The sequence below is a fragment of the Macaca nemestrina genome, chromosome 2 (genome assembly GCF_043159975.1).
Source record: "Macaca nemestrina isolate mMacNem1 chromosome 2, mMacNem.hap1, whole genome shotgun sequence".
Taxonomy (NCBI): domain Eukaryota; kingdom Metazoa; phylum Chordata; class Mammalia; order Primates; family Cercopithecidae; genus Macaca; species Macaca nemestrina.
The window spans coordinates 120,204,433-120,225,085 of record NC_092126.1 but is presented as its reverse complement, the minus strand read 5'-3'; the positions used below and the strand labels follow the sequence as shown (position 1 = coordinate 120,225,085).

At 38.3% G+C, this 20,653-nt stretch overlaps 1 protein-coding gene across 7 annotated transcripts in view; it reads left to right on the top strand.

Moving 5' to 3' along the window:
• Positions 1-20,653, top strand: part of TASOR (transcription activation suppressor) — a 64,295-nt gene that overhangs the window by 5,436 nt on the left and 38,206 nt on the right. For all 7 annotated transcript variants that reach the window (XM_071091928.1, XM_011742520.2, XM_071091927.1 and 4 more), the window contains exons 2-11: positions 4,289-4,434; positions 6,641-6,733; positions 8,195-8,267; positions 8,551-8,642; positions 9,734-9,895; positions 11,898-12,022; positions 15,042-15,073; positions 16,105-16,210; positions 17,603-17,706; positions 17,786-17,889. In XM_071091928.1, the coding sequence (XP_070948029.1) occupies positions 4,289-4,434; positions 6,641-6,733; positions 8,195-8,267; positions 8,551-8,642; positions 9,734-9,895; positions 11,898-12,022; positions 15,042-15,073; positions 16,105-16,210; positions 17,603-17,706; positions 17,786-17,889 (1,037 nt within the window). The remainder of the gene's footprint in view (positions 1-4,288; positions 4,435-6,640; positions 6,734-8,194; positions 8,268-8,550; positions 8,643-9,733; positions 9,896-11,897; positions 12,023-15,041; positions 15,074-16,104; positions 16,211-17,602; positions 17,707-17,785; positions 17,890-20,653) is intronic.

The following is a 20,653-nucleotide window of genomic DNA, read 5'->3' as shown; positions in this document are numbered from 1 at the left end:
ATTAGTTTGTCAATAGGGAAACCTAGTATGATCAGTAATCAACTCAGCTGTTTTTCTGACAGGCATTTAATGGAAATCCATTAAATAAGCAAAATTACACATTTCTTAATGTGTGAAAGAGCCTCTATTGCTACTGCTGTTAACCTTTATAAAACAAAGGGCTTTACAACTCTTGGCCCTGTTATCTCTAGAGGAAGATTAAAATCAGAAAAAATTAAGAGATTTGAGAAAGGATATGAGGGTAGAAAGAGCAGTATTAGAACCAAATTCTTTGTTCTTTTATAGCCAACTTCCTGTGCCTAAGTGTTCTATATGATTTATGGTCTATAAAATGAGGAAACAGTCATTTTTCCAGCTTTTGACATGATTGGATATTGTACTTCTAATATTACCACACACACGCACGTCGTATATTTCAGGATACAAGATAGGGAGCCTGATCACTTGAATTTGAATCCCAGCAGCTTGATCCATTCGTTAATCCTGTAACCTTGGGCCAACTCAAAGGCTACTTGTCCCAGTTTCAACTGAGAAATGGGCATGTTGAACTTCATAGCATAGTTTGGATGATTGAAATGATACATGTAAAGCTCTTAGTACAGTATTGAAGGTGGTACTTAACCACTAATGGTTAGACAGTAACTGTCATAATCTAGAGAACAGTATGTTGAATACTGAGTTCCCTGAGTGAAATGGATGGTTCATATACATAATGCTTTCCCTGTTTGGATAGACACAGGGTTGTTTATTATTACTACCTCAAATAGTGACCCATATTTGAGATTTTTGACTTAAGTATTTTCTTTAAAAGGAGTGACAAGACACATTGATCAAGATACATGTAGTGTTAAACGACCTCTGAGGACATAAAATAGACTACCAGAGAATGTACATTCAGAAGATGAACTTAATAAATTTTCTGAACTGCTATTACCAGCAAGTTGACTTGAAATCCTTAAAAATAGTTGCAGGGTAATTTTATTATTTTAGAAATTATCACCAGAAAAAATGAGAAATTATAACCGGCCTAATGAAGCCACTGAGGCATTTACAAAACAAAATCATTAGGATACAGATATTTATTGTTAGAGCTAAAATGCTTTTTTCTTTGCATTAAAAAAATTTTTTTCCTGTCAGCTGTCATTTTTAGTACATTGGACATGACTCTTGGACATTGCTTTAGAGTGAACTGGAAATGTTAAGTACTTTGAGAATAATTTGGATGTGAGCTTTTACGCAGATTTATGATTTGACTAATTTTTTACTTATGATTAGATTAATGGTATAAATTGTATTGGGTAGCTTAACTAATGAAAATCTATGTAGACTATAAAATTTCATAGAAATTGGCAGCCATGTGATATCTTTTTTTGTGTAAATTTTAGATATCCGAAGTCATTTTGTTTAGAAACAAAATTGTGTAAATTTAACCCAGCTTTTACAATCATGCTTGGCCCACTTTAGATGTGAAAGCTATAAAGACCTCCATATGCTGCGTTCCTTGCCAAGTTTTTCACAGTTTAATTGGGGACAGTCATCACAAAGATAAGATGTTTTTGTCCTACATTCCGTAACACAGGTTTGAATGAAGACAATATATGCCTCCTACCCTCTTCTGAGCTTTCATTTGTGTTTTGTATGTTACTGAATTGTTGAATTTGCGAATGAGTCTTAATTTTAAATAACAGTCATTTAGTAGTAGAATATATTGTTACCATTTTTAAAACTTGACAAAATTTCTCATTTTCTTCACTTGACTGTTCAATATTTTTAGGGCTAGCACTCACAGGTCTAGCTACTGGAATACAGGAAAGATGAGTAATGAGCAAGGCAGATACAGTTCCTGCTCTCATGGAGCTTACAATCAATAGGTTACTGAACATATTCGTCTGCTACAAGTTTGATTACAGTACACTTTGTGTTGAGTAGTCTTGTTCTGTTTGAGTACTTGTTTGAGCTTACTCCTGTTTATTAGTTGCATAACTATAACTGTGTTGTCTATTTTTTTAGTGTGCAGTTCCAAAATAGTGGTAACCATTTGTTTGTACACATTGTGCCATTGAAAACTGTGTTTTTACAGTCACTTCTGTAATATAGACATGGTTGGTAAATGAATGGATGAATGGCTCTGTCATTTGACATGTCCTTTAAAGTCTAATAATCATGTATAGAAAAGACAAAAGTTCGCTGCATCTGTCACCTTTAGGAGTATGTAAAAGTGGAACATTATGTTTTCAGTAGTGACCTGTTTTGACTATGACATTTGTTGACCCTTATTAAATAGTGTCTTGAAAGAAATTAAGGTAATAGAGAATAATATAGTTTCTATGAGTAGTTCTCTCTACAGTGAAAAGTGGTTCCTTTTTGATTTGGGGAAATATATATATGTATAGACTTGTATTAGTAAATTAAAGTATTTTGTGCATAAGATGGAAATTCGAGGTTAATAGACCAGTAATTCTCAAGAACGAATTGGATATTTGACTTAAATATTTTAAAAATTAAGTGGGGGCCAGGTGCAGTGGCTCACGCCCGTAATCCCAACACTTAGGGCGGCTGAGGCAGGTGGATTACCTGAGGTCAGGAGTTTGAGACCAGCCTGGCCAACATGGTGAAACCCCATATCTACTAAAAATCTAAAAATTAGCTGGGCGTGGTAGCAGGTGTCTGTAATCCCAGCTACTTGGGAGGCTGAGGCAGGAGAATCACTTGAACCTGGGAGGCATGGAGGTTGCAGTGAACTGAGATCGCGCCACTGCACTCTAGCCTGGGTGACGAGCAAAACTCCATCAAAAAAAAAAAAAAAAAAAAAAAAAAAATTCAGTAGGATGTAGAATGGTTGGGGATGTGGAGAATAAAAACTTAATGTCCTGGCCAGGCACGGTGGTTCATGCCTGTAATCCTAGCACTTTGGGAGGCTGAGGCAGGCGGATCACGAGGTCATGGGATTGAGACCATTCTGGCTAACACTGTGAGACCCCATCTCTACTAAAAATACAAAAAAAAAAAAAAAAAAATTAGCTGGGCGTGGTGGCGGGTGCCTGTAGTCCCAGCTACTCGGGAGGCTGAGGCAGGAGAATGGTGTGAACCCAGGGGAGGGAGTTTACAGTGAGCCGGGATTGCACCACAGCGGTCCAGCCTGGGTGACAGAGTAAGACTCCGTCTCAAAAACAAAAAAATAACCTTAATATCCTACTATGTGTTGGATGCTATGTTTAGAGCTTTTTCCACGTGTTGTCTTATGTATGGCGTGTGGCATATAATGGTTATTAGGGCTGCTGGAGTTTGCTGTTTTACATAGGAGAGAGCTGAGCTATATAAGTAATTTATTTACCCGCATCTTATTCCAAGCCAGTAATGCTGGGTTTGGTATTTGTGTCCAGGTTTGACTCCAAAGCCTGACGTGTTTTCATTTTACTAAGTTGTCATAATAAATGTTCTACTACTTTTTATGGATTATACAAGAAGCCACGTGAGTGCAGCATTTTATTTTTTATTTTTATTTTTGAGACGGTCTTGCTCTGTCTCCGAGGCTGGAGTGCAGTGGCATGAATATGGCTCACTGCATCCTAGAACTCCTGGGCTCAAAGGATCCTCCTGCCTCAGCCTCCTAAGTAGCTGGGACTACAGGCATGCACCACCATGCCTGGCTGATTTTTTTTTTTTTTTAATGGTTTGTGAAGACAGGGTCTCACTATGTCGCCCAGGCTGCTGTCGAACTCCTGAGCTCAAGCAGTCTTGCTGCCTTGGCCTCCCAAAGAGCTGGAATTACAATCATGAGCCACCAAGCCTTTTTTTTTTTTTTTTTTTTTTTAAAAAGACAAGTGTGTCAGTAACAGCATATAATTTGTTCACATAATGTCTTAAATGTTTTTATGTTCTCATATATGATATAGGTATTTAGTTTGCGGAAATACACAATCTGAGACATACTTCAGTGTAACATAAAATAGGAGCTGAGACAAGTTGAGTATAAGCACAGATTCTTATAAGAGTCTTTAAGCAATTTAGGTTGCCTGATGTAGCATGCCTAAGGTTGGCAAAGTTGCAACTTCCTTGTCTGTGTATGTAATGCCAGATCCTCATTGTTGAAGGAACTGGTATATGTAGGCAACTAGTTTTACATTTTTTTCAATGAGTTAGTATCTCTTTTGCATATCACAAAGTAAGATAGCCTTCATGCCTTTTTTCGTGTTTAAGGTTACATTTGCCCACAAAAATATAAGAAGCTATATTTAAGATGGAGTAATGTTAAACATTTTAAATGTTTGTTTTTTTTTTATTTTAGCACTTTTCCAGCCATTAACTCCAGGCTCTCGAGAATTTGAAGATGTTGTAAATATTCTTCATTCTTCTTACCTTGAACCAACCTCAGTAACAAATTTTAACTACAGACGTGCTTGCTTGATACACAATGAGCTTTTGGAAAAGGAGGTATGTTTTAAATTATACTTACTGTAAGATTGTTTTCAGAACCAGTTAACAGCCTGGGAAAAAAATTTTCTCTAGAAATACTAAAATTTTTAGGAAAACCAAATTACAAAGGGAAAACAAGTTGTTGTTTTTTGTTTTTTTTTTTTTTGAGATGGAGTTTCACTCTTGTTGCCCATGCTGGAGTGCAGTGGCACGATCTCCGCTTACTGCAACCTCCGCCTCCCCAGTTCAAGCAATTCGGCCTCGGCCTCCAGAGTAGCTAGGATTACAGGCATGTGCCACCATGCCTGCCTAATTGGGAAAACAAGTTTTAAATGATATCTCTTTTTCCCACCAAATGTTGCTGTAGCATTACATTTATCTGCTATGTTAAATTGTTATTAATAGCAATTGTGTAAAATAACTTTTTAACTGAAAATCTTAAGTATAGCGATAGCTTACTAGCTAATGGTTTAATTGTAAATTCAACTGAGCATTGTGGCTCATGCCTGTAATCCCAGCACTTTGGGAGGCTCAGGCGGACAGGTTGCTTGAGGCCAGGAGTTTGAGACCAGCCTGTCCAATGTGGCGAACCCTGACTCTATAATAATTAGCTAGGCATGGTGGCACATGCCTGTAATCCAACTTCTTGAGAGGCTGAGGCACAAGAATTGCTTGAACCCATGAGGTTTCAGTGAGCTGAGATTGTGCCACTGCACTCAAGCTTGGGTGATAGAACAAGAACTCTGTCTCAGATAAATAAGTAAATAAATAAACTGAATTTGTAGGGCTTTTTGCTCTTTTTGAGTATTGTACATGTTAATTAAATGCCTAAATTGGAAGGTAATTAATGAAATTAAATATGTGGGTGTATTCGTTTTTAGAACATGCTTAATTTTTTCCACAATTATTGCCTGGTGGCTATATGATGATTTTATCATTAGTGGATATTCTTAGTGAAAAAGTTCAAACAAAGAGGAACAATTAAGCATGTTAGACAGTGAACTTAAGTTTCCTGTACAAATTAGAATATTTGAGTTTTGATTTAGGAAAAGCCAGCATGTGTAGATGTTTCGAAATATTTGATGCATAATGCTTTCTGATGGGCCTGAAATACGAATTTTTTGTTTTTGCAAGTTGGTTAACCAAGGGATACCAGGATTTAATTTTGAAAGGTTCCCTAAAGGGCACTAGTGTTACTGAATCCCAGAGAAAATTAAAATCTTAGTAGTTTGAATTGATGTGGCTTCATGGTATGATAGCGATTATTTGTTAATTTTATGTGAAAATTTAGTCTGAAGATTCATTAGTTATGTTATTGAAGAGCAGTAATAGCCTGAATATAAAATGTTAGATATTTTATATTTTAAATGTATATCTGTTTTATAGATAGGAAAGCCAGCAGTTTAGGATAACTTACAGTTCCGACGACTAAGATGAAGTCACTCTTCCATCCTGTAAATATTTATGGAGCACATCTTATGTGCTTGGCATTGAGAATACAGTTACAGAGAAAAGAAGCATTTTTCTTGTCTTAATTGAGTTTATAGTCTAGAAGTTGGTCATTCAGATTTATTAAACCACCTATTGGATGCAGTGTACCATGTTAAGTAAATGGGAGATACAAAGATAACTAAAGCATTAATTTATAATCTGTGGGAGAGTTGTAATGTGGTAAAATTATAAGAGAAATTAGGCCGGGCGCGGTGGCTTATGCCTGTAATCCCAGTGATTTGGGAGGCCAAGGCGGGCGGATCACAAGGTCAGGAGATCGAGACCATCCCGGCTAACATGGTGAAACCCTGTCTCTACTAAAAAAAAACACAAGAAATTAGCCGAGTGTGGTGGTGGGTGCCTGTAGTCCCAGCTAATCGGGAGGCTGAGGCAGGAGAATGGCGTGAACCTGGGAGGCGGAGCTTGCAGTGAGCCGAGATCGGCCACTGCACCTCCAGCCTGGGCAGCAGAGCGAGACTCCATCTCAAAAAAAAAAAAAAAAAAAATTAGAAATTTAAAGATTGATGAGCATTAGATGTTTATTTGACTATATTAATATATATAAAGAGCCAGTTAAAATAGGGGAAAAACTGAAGGACAGAGAGTATAGAGAGATAGAGATTTTTTTTTTTATTTTGGAAGGTATGAGATTTCTTGGGGAAAAAAATAAAACTTGTAGCTTGAAAAACATAATCACATGCTAAGGCGTTGTTATAGATTTAATTTCATTTAGTTTACAGAAAAGCGAAGAGAACTGAAGTTTGATGGTCGCTTAGATAAGGAACTTTCAGAATCCTATGCATTTCTGATGGTTGATCGATACCAGGTGAGTTAATGCATTTTATAAAGAACAATTTGAGATTGTTTCCATTGTAAGTTACTAATTTTGTGATTATTCAACAATATACTTGACAATTATAGACTTTTTTTGAAATATAAGTGGAATGCATGATTTAAGGGGGCAAAATGTTTATTGTTTGTAATTTGTTTTTCAAATGTACTCAATTTTTTCTCTGACCAGTCCTATTTTCTTACCCTAGAATGTGCTTGATAATAATAGTTTTCTCTTTATTTATTTATTTTTTTTTCTAAGATGGAGTCTTGCTCTGTTACCCAGCCTGGAATACAGTGGCGTGATCTTGGCTCACTGTAACTTCTGTCTCCTGAGTTCAAGCGATTCTCCTTCCTCAGCCTCCCAAGTAGTTGGGGTTACAGATATACCCCATGAGGCCTGGCTGATTTTTGTATTTTTAGTAGAGATGGGGTATCACCATGTTGGCCAGGCTGCTCTTGAACTCCTGACCTCGTGATCCATCCACCTCAGCCTCCCAAAGTGCTGGGATTACAGGTGTGAGCCACTACCCCCGGGCTTTTCTCTTTATTAAAAAGATTGTCTTCTATATTGTTGATTATATGTGAGATTATCTTCTATATTGTTGATTATGTGTGGCTGGAACCATTTTTCCTTTTTTTTTTTTTTTTTTTGAGATGGAGTCTCACTCTGTCCAACAGCTCAGGCTGGAGTGAAATGGTGTGATCTCGGCTCACTCACTGCAGCCTCCTTCTCCCAGGTACAAGTAACTCTTGTGCCTCAACCTCCCGAGTAGCTGGGATTATAGGATGCGCCACTGCACCTGGCTAATTTTTTTGTGTCTTTTTAGTAGAGTTGGGGTTTCCCCATGTTGGCCAGGCTGGTCTTGAACTCCTGACCTCGAGTGATCTGCCTGCCTTGGCCTCCCAAAGTGCTATTATTACAGGCGTGAGCCACTGTGTCTGGTCTGTTTTTTCCCCTTTTAATTGAAGATATTTAGGTGGAATAATATTTTGCTGTTTCTAATTTTCTTTGAAAAGTAATGGTTATATATATTGAGTGGCAGGAGTTAAGAGTTATCTGTCACCCTTGGCATAAAGAAAAATGATTGAAAACTAGCCAGGCATGGTGGCACGCATTTGTAGGCCTAGTTACTCAGGAGGTTGAGGTGGGAGAATCACTTGAGCCAAGGAGTTCAAGGTCATGCCACTGCACTCCGGCCTAGGGGGCAGACAGAGACCCCGTCTCTAAAAAAATTAAACAAAGAAAAATGGATTCTAGATATGGTTACTTTGAGAAGTGTAAGTCAGTTTTACATTAATATTTATAAAGTGGCAAATATATAACTTTTGTGTGATTTAGAATGATATGTAGTTTAGAAGCTTTGTTTTTATTTAAAACAAGTTTATAAAATTATTTTTTCATGTTTTAAATGTTATTATGACTGCAAGATGAAGTAATTTTTTTTTAATTTAGGTTCAAAGCATATGTGAAAAAGGATTACATGTGGGTCAGTCCAAAATAACAATTCTTGGCAGTCCTTCCATGGGTAATCTTTTTTTCTTTTTAAATATAAATATCTACTATTAAGTTGCTGTCTAAAAATATATTATCTCATGTAATTTCACTGTAGTTGTTATTAAATTCATGCTTTATTATGTTTCCAGAAAAAGAGACTACTCATAGGTTCTGAAATGTAAGATCAGTTTTATCTTTTGTTTCTGACTTTCTGCACACTTCAAATTGATCAAGGATAGCTTTTTAAAAATGTCTTTAGTCCTAGTGATTTTGAAAAATATAATCAGTTTCCTTAATTTTTCCCACTTTTCTAGGTGTCTATCTTTCTAGGTATGCTGATTTATTACAAGCGAATCCTTTGGACACGGGGGCAATGGGTGATGTTGTTATTTTTAAAATAATGAAGGTAATTTAAACTTACACATTTCATAGATGAAAAACTACACTTGATTTGGATTTTAATTTTTAGATGATGCTAAGTCTTTAGAAGATTGTTTAAAAGTTCATGCTTGCTAGTGTTTGGTAGTTAAAGATTCTTTTGAAAATGGTTTATTTGCCATCTTTTTTTTGTGTGTGTTGTTTTTTGTTTTTTGAGACGGAGTCTCGCTCTGTCGCCCAGGCTGGATGAAGTGCAGTGGCACCATCGTGGCGTACTACAAGCTCCGCCTCCTGGGTTCATGCCATTCTCCTGCCTCAGCCTCCCTAGTAGCTGGGACTACAGGTGCCCGCCACCACGCCTGGCTAATTTTTTGTATTTTCAGTAGAGACGGGGTTTCACTGTGTTAGCCAGGATGGTCTTGATCTCCTGACATCGTGATCCCACCCGCCTTGGCCTCCCAAAGTGCTGGGATTACAGGCGTGAGCCACTGTGCCCGGCCTGTTTGCCATCTTTGATCTAAGCTAACCATTCTTAAGAGTTTGTTTTCCTTTCCAAAGAAAGGAATGTAGAGAGTAATATGTTGGTAATATAATTTATGTTAGTGGAGAGTATTATGAATGGAGTTTATATTTACTTGTTATTAAACAAGTTCAAATGATTTTTTTTAGTGATTAACTTTTTCTTACTCCTTCAAATTTGGTAAAAGTGTTCTGTGAGATATTATTTTATTTATTTTTTGGAGATGGAGTCTCACTCTGTCACCCAGGCTGGAGTGCAGTGGCACAATCCCAGCTCACTGCAACGTCTGCCTCCCAGGTTCAAGCAGTTCTGCCTGCCATAGCCTCCTGAGTAGCTGGGATTACAGGTGTGCACCACCATGCACTGCTAATTTTTGTATTTTTAGTAGAGACAGAGTTTCGTCATGTTGGCCAGGCTAGTCTCAAACTCCTGACTCCAGGTGATCCGCCTGCCTTGGCGCCCACCTGTTCTGTGAGATACTGAAGGGAAAAAATGGTTGGTATAGTTGATCTATATTCAAAGAAGTATTTCATAATATTAATGTTATATAGTCAACAATTAGGTTTAGGTAGACACTTAAAAGGTTTTCTCTATTTTAGGGTAAAATAAAGAGTATATATGACCCCATGGGTGTAAAAAGTTTGGAATCTATGTTAAATAAAAGTGCTTTGGACCCCACACCAAAGCATGAATGTCACGTGTCGAAGAATGCCAATCGAATTACATCACTTTTGGCTTACAGAGCCTATGAGCTTACTCAGGTAGGTGCCAGGATCTGTTGTAATTTTATGACCGCATATCTGTTTGTTAACAAATCCTTTAAAATGTCTCCCTTTCAGTTCTCTCTGTCCCCACACCAGTCTAGACTCTGGTTTCTGCATATCACTTCCAGACTCCAGTGTCTGTTGCTGCTGTTTGTTCAGTGTTTTCTGAGATGTCTCAGAAACATACAGTGGCTCTTCAAGGTTACAGGGTAATATTTATAGACTGCCTAGTCTAGCTCTTCCTGCCGGAAGACTGTGGCCTGGTTTTTGTATGATCATTGCCCTCAACACATCTTACTTCATTTTGAAACCTTGGCATTTCCTGGCCTAGAAAGGTCTCCTGCCTAATACGATATTACTTATCTTTCAAGGTAAAGTTGAAATCCCTTGAAATATCTTAAGTCATAACATTTCGTACTATTGATTTATTTGATAGATATTTTCTATCTTTATTAACATTTTTAAAGATGCAAACCTAGACTTATTTTTAAAGCCTTATTCAAGTATAATTGACATACAATAAACCACACATAAATAAAAGTAACATTTGATGAACTTGAGTGTTAAGTTTTTATATGAGGTTTGACTATAAAGCAATGGTTTTTTTGTTTTTGTGTTTGTTTAAATAGAAATGGGGGTGTCACTGTTTTGCCCAGACTGGTCTAGAACTCCTGGGCTCAAGTGATCTTCCCACTTCGGCCTCACTATTCTTGTTTTTTTTTATTTTAGTATTTTGTTATTTTATTTTGAGACAGAGTCTCGCTCTGTTGTCCAGTCTGGAGTGTGGTGGCGTGATCTTGGCTCACTGCAACCTTCGCCCCCAAGGTTCAAGTGATTCGCCTGCCTTAGCCTTCCGAGTAGCTGGGATTATAGGCACCTGCCACCTCACCTAGCTAATTTCTTGTATTTTTTTAGTAGAGACGGGGTTTCACCATGTTGGCCAGGCTGGTCTCAAACTCCTGAGCTCAGGTGATTCCACCTGCCTCAGCCTCCCAAAGTGTCGGGATTACAGACGTGAGCCACTGCACCTGTTCTTTTTAACATTAAAAAAATGTCTGTAACCAAATGGATGGACTGTTTGTGAAAAGTAGTAATGTTAACTTCCCTGGAAATGTTCTTTCTTTAATTATGTAAAATAAAATTTTAAGAACTATTGTTGTGGGCTTTCAGCAAAAATTATATTCACCAAAGTCATTTGGAACTGACTCATTTGATTACCTTCTGGACAGTAGCAGTATTGGTAGGTGTGAAGTATACATGTAAAATAGTTACTGGCTTTTCTAGAAGGACTTGCAAACTAGCCTTATGTTTTTTAAAAACTCCAGGCATTTTTAGAGCAATAACAATATTATTGAAATCAGGTTTCCCAGGGGAATGGACTTTGAAGGACAATACTACTGTGTTCATAAACTCAGGCATTCTTAAAGTGAAAATCACTAGTCTGCAAGTTACAAAACTGTACTATACTGGATGTGGTGAAGAGGTGAAGGGAAAAGGCTGATGCGTAATGAGAAGAGGGTCAGCTACCTTTGTCACCTATGTTCATATTCTTTTCCGTATCTCCTTTGCTACTTTATTTGCAATTGGAGCCCAGGTGTGTTTTTCTTTTGAAATAGCAAAACCATAGTTTGGTTTAGTTGAGATTGTGTTCTTAGTATTTTGCTTTTTGTATTAGATTGGCTATTCTGAGCTGACCTGCGAGCTTAGGCTCTGTTTATAATATTTTTATTAGGAAACTCCCAGTAGTCAACTCTACAGAAGTAAACTTTTGGAATACTTAGTAATACTGTGGGATCTTACACACTTAGATGCAGAATATTTTATATCACAAAACGAATAAAAAGTACTAATTATTTTAGTTAATTTGGCAAGCAGAGCTTAAAGACATTTTTGTCAGAGGTGCATATATGGTTTTCTATTTCTCAAAAATCAGGCAGATAAATATAAGGTTTCATCTTGCCTTTTTAAAGAAGTTAATTTTGCATTTTCTTATTTTTAGTATTATTTTTATGAGTATGGCTTTGATGAGCTAAGGCGAAGACCAAGACACGTTTGTCCATATGCAGTTGTGTCTTTTACTTACAAAGATGATATACAAACTCCGAAGTTTGTACCTTCATCAAGGTAAGACTTAGGAGTTTTAGACATCATCCACAGTGATACTCTACTACAGATCCTGCACTGCTGAGTTAGGAGGACCATTTTGTTTCTTTCCCATTTTTTTTTTTTTTAACTTCCCTTGAAGTTAGTTGGAGACTGAAGTGTTTACGATGACTTTTAAATGGTCAGTGTGAAGAACAGTTAGTTTACCATGTGGAAATAAATACAAGCTAAAATTTAAACCTCATCTGGTTAATCTCTTCCTTAGAAATGAAGGTTTGTGTAGTTAAGTAAGTGGCAGGTTTTTTTGTTTGTTTGTTTGTTTGAGACGGTCTCTCTGTCTGCCAGGCTGGAGTGCAGTGGCACAATCTGGCTCACTGCAAGCTCCGCCTCCCGGGTTCAGGCCATTCTGCCTCAGCCTTCCGAGTAGCTGGGACTACAGGCGCACACCACCATGCCCGGCTAATTTTTTTATATTTTTAGTAGAGACAGGGTTTCACTGTGTTAGCCAGGATGGTCTCCATCTCCTGACCTTGTGATCCACCCACCTTGGCCTCCCAAAGTGCTGGGATTACAGGCGTGAGCCACCATGCCTGGCCAGTAAGTGGCAGTTTTAAAAAGTGAGATTTGGCCGGGCGCAGTGGCTCACGCCTGTAATCCCAGCACTTTGGGAGGCCGAGGTGGGTGGCTCACCTGAGGTCAGGTGTTCAAGAACAGCCTGTCCAACATGGTGAAACCCTGTCTCTACTAAAACTACAAAAAACTTAACCGGATGTGGTGGCGCGCGCCTGTAGTCCTAGCTACTTGGGAAGCTGAGGCAGGAGAATTGCTTGAACCTGGGTGGCGGAGGTTGGTAGTGAGCCGAGATCGCACCACTGCACTACAGCCTGGGCGACAGAGTGAGACTCTGTATTTTTTTTTTAAAAGTGAGATTTTGTGTGTTAGCACTCTTGGAAATGGGGAGCTTCTACAAAGGATGCTCATGCCTCACCACAAACCAATCAAATATTTAGTGGGCAGTCAAGGCATTGATAGTTTTTAAAAACTTCCAGGTGATTCTGATTTTCAGCCAGTGTTGAGGACCATTGGTTTCTTTTTTTTTTTTCTCTTTAGAGACAAAATCTTGCTCTGTTGCTCAGGCTGGAGTGAAAGTGGTGCGATCATAGCTTGCTGCAGCCTCAAACTGCTGCGTGCAAGCCATCTTCCCAAGTAGCCAGAACTACAGGCGTGCACCATCACGTCTGGTTTATTTTTAATTTTTGTGGAAATGGGTCTTGCTGTGTTGCCCAGGCTGGTCTCAAACTCCTAGCCTCAAGCAGTTCCCCTGCCTTGGTATTCCAAAGCACTGGGATTATAGGCATGGGCTGCCACACCTGGCCTGATGATTTCTTTCTTTTTTTTTTTTTTGGTTTTCTGTTCTTGTGTTATTGAATATTTCTTACAAGCTCTAGGATAAGGTGACCAAATAGGAAGCAGTTACCATTTTTTCCCCATGTGGTGATTCTAAAAATGTTTTAGCCAAATGGAGTAAGTAAGTTTATAGGAATGTAGGTGAGATGGTCAAATGTCTGCTGATTTTTACTTTGGGTGTCTGTACATAGTTGAAGTCATGTATGATATCAATTAATTTGGAAATACTACTGTTTTAAAACCATATATTATGAAACATATATGTACATTTTTGAGGTTGACCTCTTTGTCAGTTTTCCAGATCAAATTATCTTCTCTACCATTTACGGTCCTTTTTTCATGTAGGTGAATAATCCTTGAAAACCATCTGTAGCCACGGGTACCAATTGACATAGTATCAAGACAGTTGTGGCTTTTAATTTTTGTGGCTCTAAATTTATGATCACTCTGATATATACTTCACTACTTCACTATAGTGTTTTTCATAAGTAGTCTTTTTTTTTTTTTTTTTTTTTTTTTTGAGACGGAGTCTCGCTCTGTCACCCAGGCTGGAGTGCAGTGGCCGGATCTCAGCTCACTGCAAGCTCCACCTCCCGGGTTCACGCCATTCTCCTGCCTCAGCCTCCCGAGTAGCTGGGACTACAGGCGCCTGCCACCTCGCCCGGCTAAGTTTTTGTATTTTTAGTAGAGATGGGGTTTCACTGTGTTACCCAGGATGGTCTCGATCTCCTGACCTCGTGATCCGCCCGTCTCGGCCTCCCAAAGTGCTGGGATTACAGGCTTGAGCCACCGCGCCCGGCCCCATAAGTAGTCTTTAAAAGACATCTAGCACTTATAATTATGAGGTCATGCCCCCAGGAATAATGACTATTAATTTCTTTGCCTCCTCTTTTGATTCCATCTCTTGACCTCCATATCATTTCAAAGGAGCATTGATTGAACATCCATCCTTGTACCTTGAATATTCCATGAATGCTCCTGCTTCAGGGCCTCTGCATTTGCTGTTCTCTCTCTTTCCTCAGTAAGCTGCATAATTCATTCTGCATTTCTTCGGGTATCTCCTTATCATTGAGGTTTCTCTGTTTTTTTTTTTTTTTTTTTTTTTTTTTTAACCTCTGTACTCTTAATGTCTCTTTTTATAGCACTTAAAACCATCATGATCTGTTACATTAACATTGTTTTCTGTCTTCCTCATTAGATTTATGTACGTTGGAACTTTGTTTAATATTATTACCTAGAACTGTGCCTGGTAAATAATAAGAGTTTAGTACATATTTATTGAATGATGAATTAATGTATTTATGTATTGAGGCTGTGTCTTCTAATGTCACCAAAATAATTGACAAGAGACTTTGGTGGACGCTGTTCTCTCTTGATTAATATTTTTGGAAAAAACAGCTCCTTTATATTTGGGTAAATGTGGTAAAATGAGCAAAGTAAGTACTTCTGTTTTCTCTAAGTAGACTTGGATTTACTAGATTTTGTAATGAGTAGTTTCTTTGTTCTTCCTATCTGGAGGAAGGACTTAACTGTAGTATGCTATTAAACATTGCACTTATATCAAAGTCTTATATGTTAATTTTTATGATTATACTAATGAGTAATTTTTTCTTTCCTTTTAAAAAATTTGTAGATCTAACAGCTTTAATGCAGATAGAAACATAGGTAAGAGATTTATGTTTCTTTAGTTTTATAAATGGAAAGAATAAGTACATATAGCAAAAGATTAAGTGCTTTGTATTATTTTTATAATGAATGAAAATCTGCAAAGTATGAAAAAAGTTGTAATGTAGCATCAGCATTTGGTTGTCCAAGCATAAGATCCCCTTTGAAAATCTGCTGCTGTGAATAGAGCAAAAGGTTTTAGCACTTTAATTGAAAAAGATAAAAAATAAAACATGTTTCATAACTCAGCTTTTTAAAAGTATTAAATTCACCAAAGGTACAGGATTTAGAAGAGAAGTAGAGAAGATTGAAAGTAGCATTGATGTTAAACTATTTTAAAGTTTCTTCTTTTTTTTTTCCTGAGACGGAGTCTTACTCTTGTCCAGGCTGGAGTGTGGTGGCATGATCTCGGCTCACTGCAACCTCTGCCTCCTGGGTTCAAGTGACTCTCCAGCCTCAGCCTCCTCCTGAGTAGCTAGGATTACAGCCGCCACCACACCCGGCTAATTTTTTGTATTTTTAGTAGAGACGGGGTTTCACCATGTTGGCCAGGCTGGTCTCGAACTCCTGACCTTAAATGATCCACCCGCCTCGACTTCTCAAAGTGCTGAGATTACAGGTGTGAGCCACTGTGCCCAGCCTATTTTAAAGTTTCTTTATAAGGAAAAGACAATGAGTAGAAGATACAGGACATTGTAGGCATTCATATAATCAACCAGATCTACAGTGTCCCTTTGGAGGAAATAAGAGATGAATAATTGTCTTTGCTCCACAACTTTTCTGATAATGACATTTAGACAGATACATTTGTTATTCTTTGCAACTGGAATGATTTTGCCGGGGGATAAATACCTGAAACAAAAATCCTAATATTTGAACTCTTAGTAAATAGAAGTGTAGAAGTATCACTTTTTTTTTTTTTCCTCCTCCTTAAACCTTGTTTCAGATATTTTCCCTCTCATTTCTAATAAATGTGCACTCCTCTGGGCTGCCAAGTGACTAAGCTGTGTCATTATATTCTTTTTATTTAGATAAATATAACTATACCTTGTGGAAAGGACAGCTTTTAAATAAAGGAAAACTTTTGTGTTATATTTCTCTGAGGTCAGCCACTCGTGCTTTTTTGCCTGTCAAACTGTAAGTATAAGTAAAGAGCAGTTCGTGGTTGCTAATTTTATCACTTTCTTGAGCCTTTTTCCTTATTTCTTTTTCATATTTAAATTTTATTTTGGTTCATAAGAACTTCTATATAAATGTTGGTTTGTTTTTTAAAAGGTTGATTTGAAATTAGGTCATTTGGCAATATGAGTCCTCTACCTCTCTGTCTTGATTTGAGGATAGGCTAGTCAGTACATTTACGGCATAAAATTTTTTCTTTATCTTTTTTTTTTATTTTGAGATGGAGTTTCGCTCTTGTCTCTCAATCTGGAGTGCAGTGGCGCAATATCAGCTCACTGCAACCTTCGCCTCCTGGGTTCAAGTGATTCTCCCATCTCAGCCTCCTGAATAGCTGGGATTACAGGCTCCTGCCACCATGCCCAGCTAATTTTTCTTTTTTCTTTTTTTTTTGTATTTTTAGTAGAGATGGGGCTTTGCCATGTTAGCCAGGCTGGTCTAAACTCCTGACCTCAGGTGATCTTCCCGCCTTGGCCTCACAAAGTATTGGGATTACAGGTGTAAGCCACCGTGCCCGGCCTAAAACTTTTTCTTAGTGATTTAAATCTAAAATATAATTTTTTAGTTTTATCCTAAGTAGTAGATATATATTTTTTATTTAGCATTTTGAATATAGTAGACTTAAAAGTTACCCGTTCTTTGTTGGGAAGAGCTTTGATTTGGTGAGTTGAAATATACAGGCTGTTTTCAGTCCTATGCAGCATATGTTGGTATAGAAAGGTCTAAAATCTTTTGCTTCCATCATTGTGAGCCTTCATAAATGTGTGAAGATTAACAGTTTATATTTCAGTTGTCCTTAATAAAATGACAGCCTTTTAGTTTCTGGCTTAAGGATGGAAGGTTGGAAATACTGCCTGGCTAGCTAGCTACCCATGTATATATCTGGACTTCCAGTATCAAATCCCCTTTACTGCTGGGCATAGTTTCTCACTCCTGTAATCCCAGCACTTTGGGATGCTGAGGTGGGAGGATCACTTGAGACCGGGAATTTGAGACCAGCCTGAGCAACGTAGGGAGACTTTGTCTCTACAAAAAGACCCAAAAAAAAACCCCAAAATTACCCTTGCGTGGTGGCACATGCCTGTAGTCCCAGCTACTTTCCAGAGGTTGAGGTGGGAGGATCACTTGATCCTAGGAGGTTGAAGCTGCAGTGAGCTATGATCGCACTACTGCAGTCCAGCCTAGGTGACAGAGTGAGACTGTCACAAACAAAACAAAAGATCTTTAGAATAAGGTAAGATGTTAGTAGATACGCTCTTTTTTTTTCCATCAAGTATACTTTTTTGTGTATGTGTTGATTGCTAGAGTTGAAAATACGGATAAGGCAAACATGCTTTTTAAATTTTCTTTCAGACCTGAGAAGTTAGATGTTGAAACAGTTATGAGTATTGATCATCTGAAACAGAAAATCCCTCCAGCACTGTTTTATAAGGAAACATACTTAGGTCCAAATGAAGGTAAGGTAATTTAATTTTATTGAAATGCATTAGAAGCAGACTTGATTTGGATATTTACTATGTATTTTTCTTATGTCAGTTTTGAAGAATGGAATGTATTGCAGCCTTTATGAAGTTGTAGAAAAAACAAGAATTGGAAGTAACATGGAGAGTTTACTGCAAAAACTAGACAGAGAAAAACTTGTGAGTGAAAGGTTTTTTGATGTTTCTCATTCTTTCTTACAAATATGCATATTCATGTATGATCATATTAGTGTTTCAGTTTATTTTTGCCTCTGAAAGTACCATGAGGTGTCTGTCTGTTGCTACTGTTTAATTAACAGTGTTTTACTGTGGCTTCTGGTATTCTTTTCTTTGGGCCATGGTGTCAGAGCTTATGCAAACCAGTCTTTCCCATGGAATATCTTTTTTTTTTTTTTTTGAGACGGAGTCTCGCTGTCTCACCAGGCTGGAGTACATGGGGTGATCTCAGCTCACTGTAATCTCTGCCTTCCTGGGTTCAAGCAATTCTCCTGCCTCAGTCTCCCGAGTAGCTGGGATTACAGGTACACGCTACCACACCCAGCTAATTTTTGTATTTTTAGTAGAGACGGGGTTTCACCGTGTTGTCCAGGGTGGTCTCCATCTCCTGACCTCATGATCTGCCCGCCTTAGCCTCCCAAAGTGCTGGAATTACTGGCGTGAGCCACCGTGTCTGGCCCCCATGGAATGTCTACTTTGTGACTAAGAATGTGATTATCAGGCCGGGCGCGGTGGCTCATGCCTGTAATCCCAGCACTTTGGGAGGCCGAGGCGGGCAGATCACGAGATCAGGAGATCGAGACCATCCTGAACAACCTGGAGAAACCCTGTCTCTACTAAAAATACAAAATTATCTCGGTGTGATGTAGTCTCAGCTACTGGGGAGGCTGAGGCAGGAGAATCACTTGAACCCAGGTGGCAACGGTTGTGGTGAGCCGAGATCGCCACCATTGCACTCCAGACTGGGCGAGTGAAACTCCGTCTCAAGAAGAAGGAATGTGATCATCACCATATATTTTTTGAGTATCATTTTCTTACGCAGGGTGTATAATATAGTTCAGTAAAGAAAGAGACAGAGTTTCTGTTTTCTCCTGTTATAGAGTGATAGAGTTATTCAGATAGCTGTGGTTTGTTCCAGTAGAGACAGTGGCATATTTGAAAATCCAAGAAAAACAAACATGGTGAGATTGAAGAGTTAAACGAACACTAGAGTAGTTGGGGGAAAGTAGTAGGGACCTGTGTCATACAGTGTCATTCAGGCAGTGTTCAAGTGTTTGGAAATTTGGATTTGATCCTAAGAGCAGCAGATTTTGAAGGCTTTTCAAGGGTGTGCATTGAAACTTTGAAAGTGTATGCAACATAAGATCTGTTTTGAATAATTACATTAATTACTCTGTAGAGAACAAATTGGAGAGGGGAGAGATGAGGTAGAAACTGTTAGATTAGAGGGTGATGGTGGGTTGGATGAGAAAGATAATGATATAAAAGGAGACTGATTTATGGGATATTTTTGAGGTAGGGTCCAATTTAATACTGAAGTGTATCTAGTTTGAGGAGAGGGATTGGGTCAAACATCAGATTGTGATGGGTTGAGCAGTGAGTGGAAAATGAATGTGATGCCAATATGTGTGGTTTAGCTGAAGGTGAGGAGGTGGTTGTAGAGAACGGAAGTGGCTGTTACAAGGTTTCTGTCTTGCTAAATGTTGGTCGAAAGTTCCAGGAAAGAGGGATACAACTTTTTTGCACAGGTGTGCCATTTAATACAAGTTTTAGGACAGTTGACTTTTTACTTCTCACTTTGTTGAGCCTCAGTTTCCAGGTAGTCGAATGGCAGTCAAATATCTTTGAGTTTCAGAACCTGCAGCTTCATGTTTAATGGCTATGTCGAATTTAATTATTTTCATGTATATGTGCTTAATCAGTCTCTTGTTTATAAATGGGATGGTCAGATTGCACATAAAACTTACAGGCAGAGTTGTAAAACTCTTACAAGTCTGACTTACAGGCTAGAAACCTGTCAATTAAATGTCCTAGAATGAAAACACAAACACACACTCACTCTCACTTTCTCTCTTTCTCTTTCTCTCTTTCACTGTCTTTTTTTTTTTTTTTTTTTTTTGAGACAGAGTCTGCCTCTGTCACCCAGACTGGAGTGCAGTGGTGCAATCTCAGCTCACTGCAACCTCCACCTTCCGGGTTCAAACGATTCTCCTGCCTCAGCTTCTTCAGTAACTGGAATTAGAGGCATATGCCGTGACACCCAGCTAATTTTTGTATTTTTAGTAGAGATGGGGTTTTATGTTGCCCAGGCTGGTCTCAAACTCCTGACTGACCTCAAGTGATCCACCCTCCTCGGCCTCCCAAAGTGTTGGGTGAGCCACCGTGCCTGGCCCTTTCTTCTTACTTTCTCACTGCATGTGAACATAATTTTATGTTTATATTACATTGCTTGTTTTCCTCTGAAAGCCTGACTACAATGCAAGCATTCCTTATGATCAAAATCTATTCAGATCCCGAGTTCAGAAAATGAAAGTTGAGATAGTAGGTTTGGATATGGAGAGATACCAAGTTATTCAAATCTATTTGGTTCTTGTGTTCCAGAGAGTGAGTATTGAGAATTCGGACAATGAGGGGTGAATCAGAAAATTACAATATCTTTTCAGTTACCGATAGTGAGGATCAGGAGAGAAAAGATGGCATTTCGTTCCTCACCTGACCAAGTATTACATTATGTTCATGGAATACTGGGTCTTTTCCAGAATCAAGAAGTAAAGTAAAATCCTAGATCTTAAAGGTTACTAGCATTCCACAAGGATACACTCCCAGAATCTAATGTACCTAGGAATTTTGTGTTGCTATCCCTTTTCCAGCAGGCCTCACTGGGATTATTCCAGCTGTAGCTCCTTTATTCATAGTTCTCTTGATA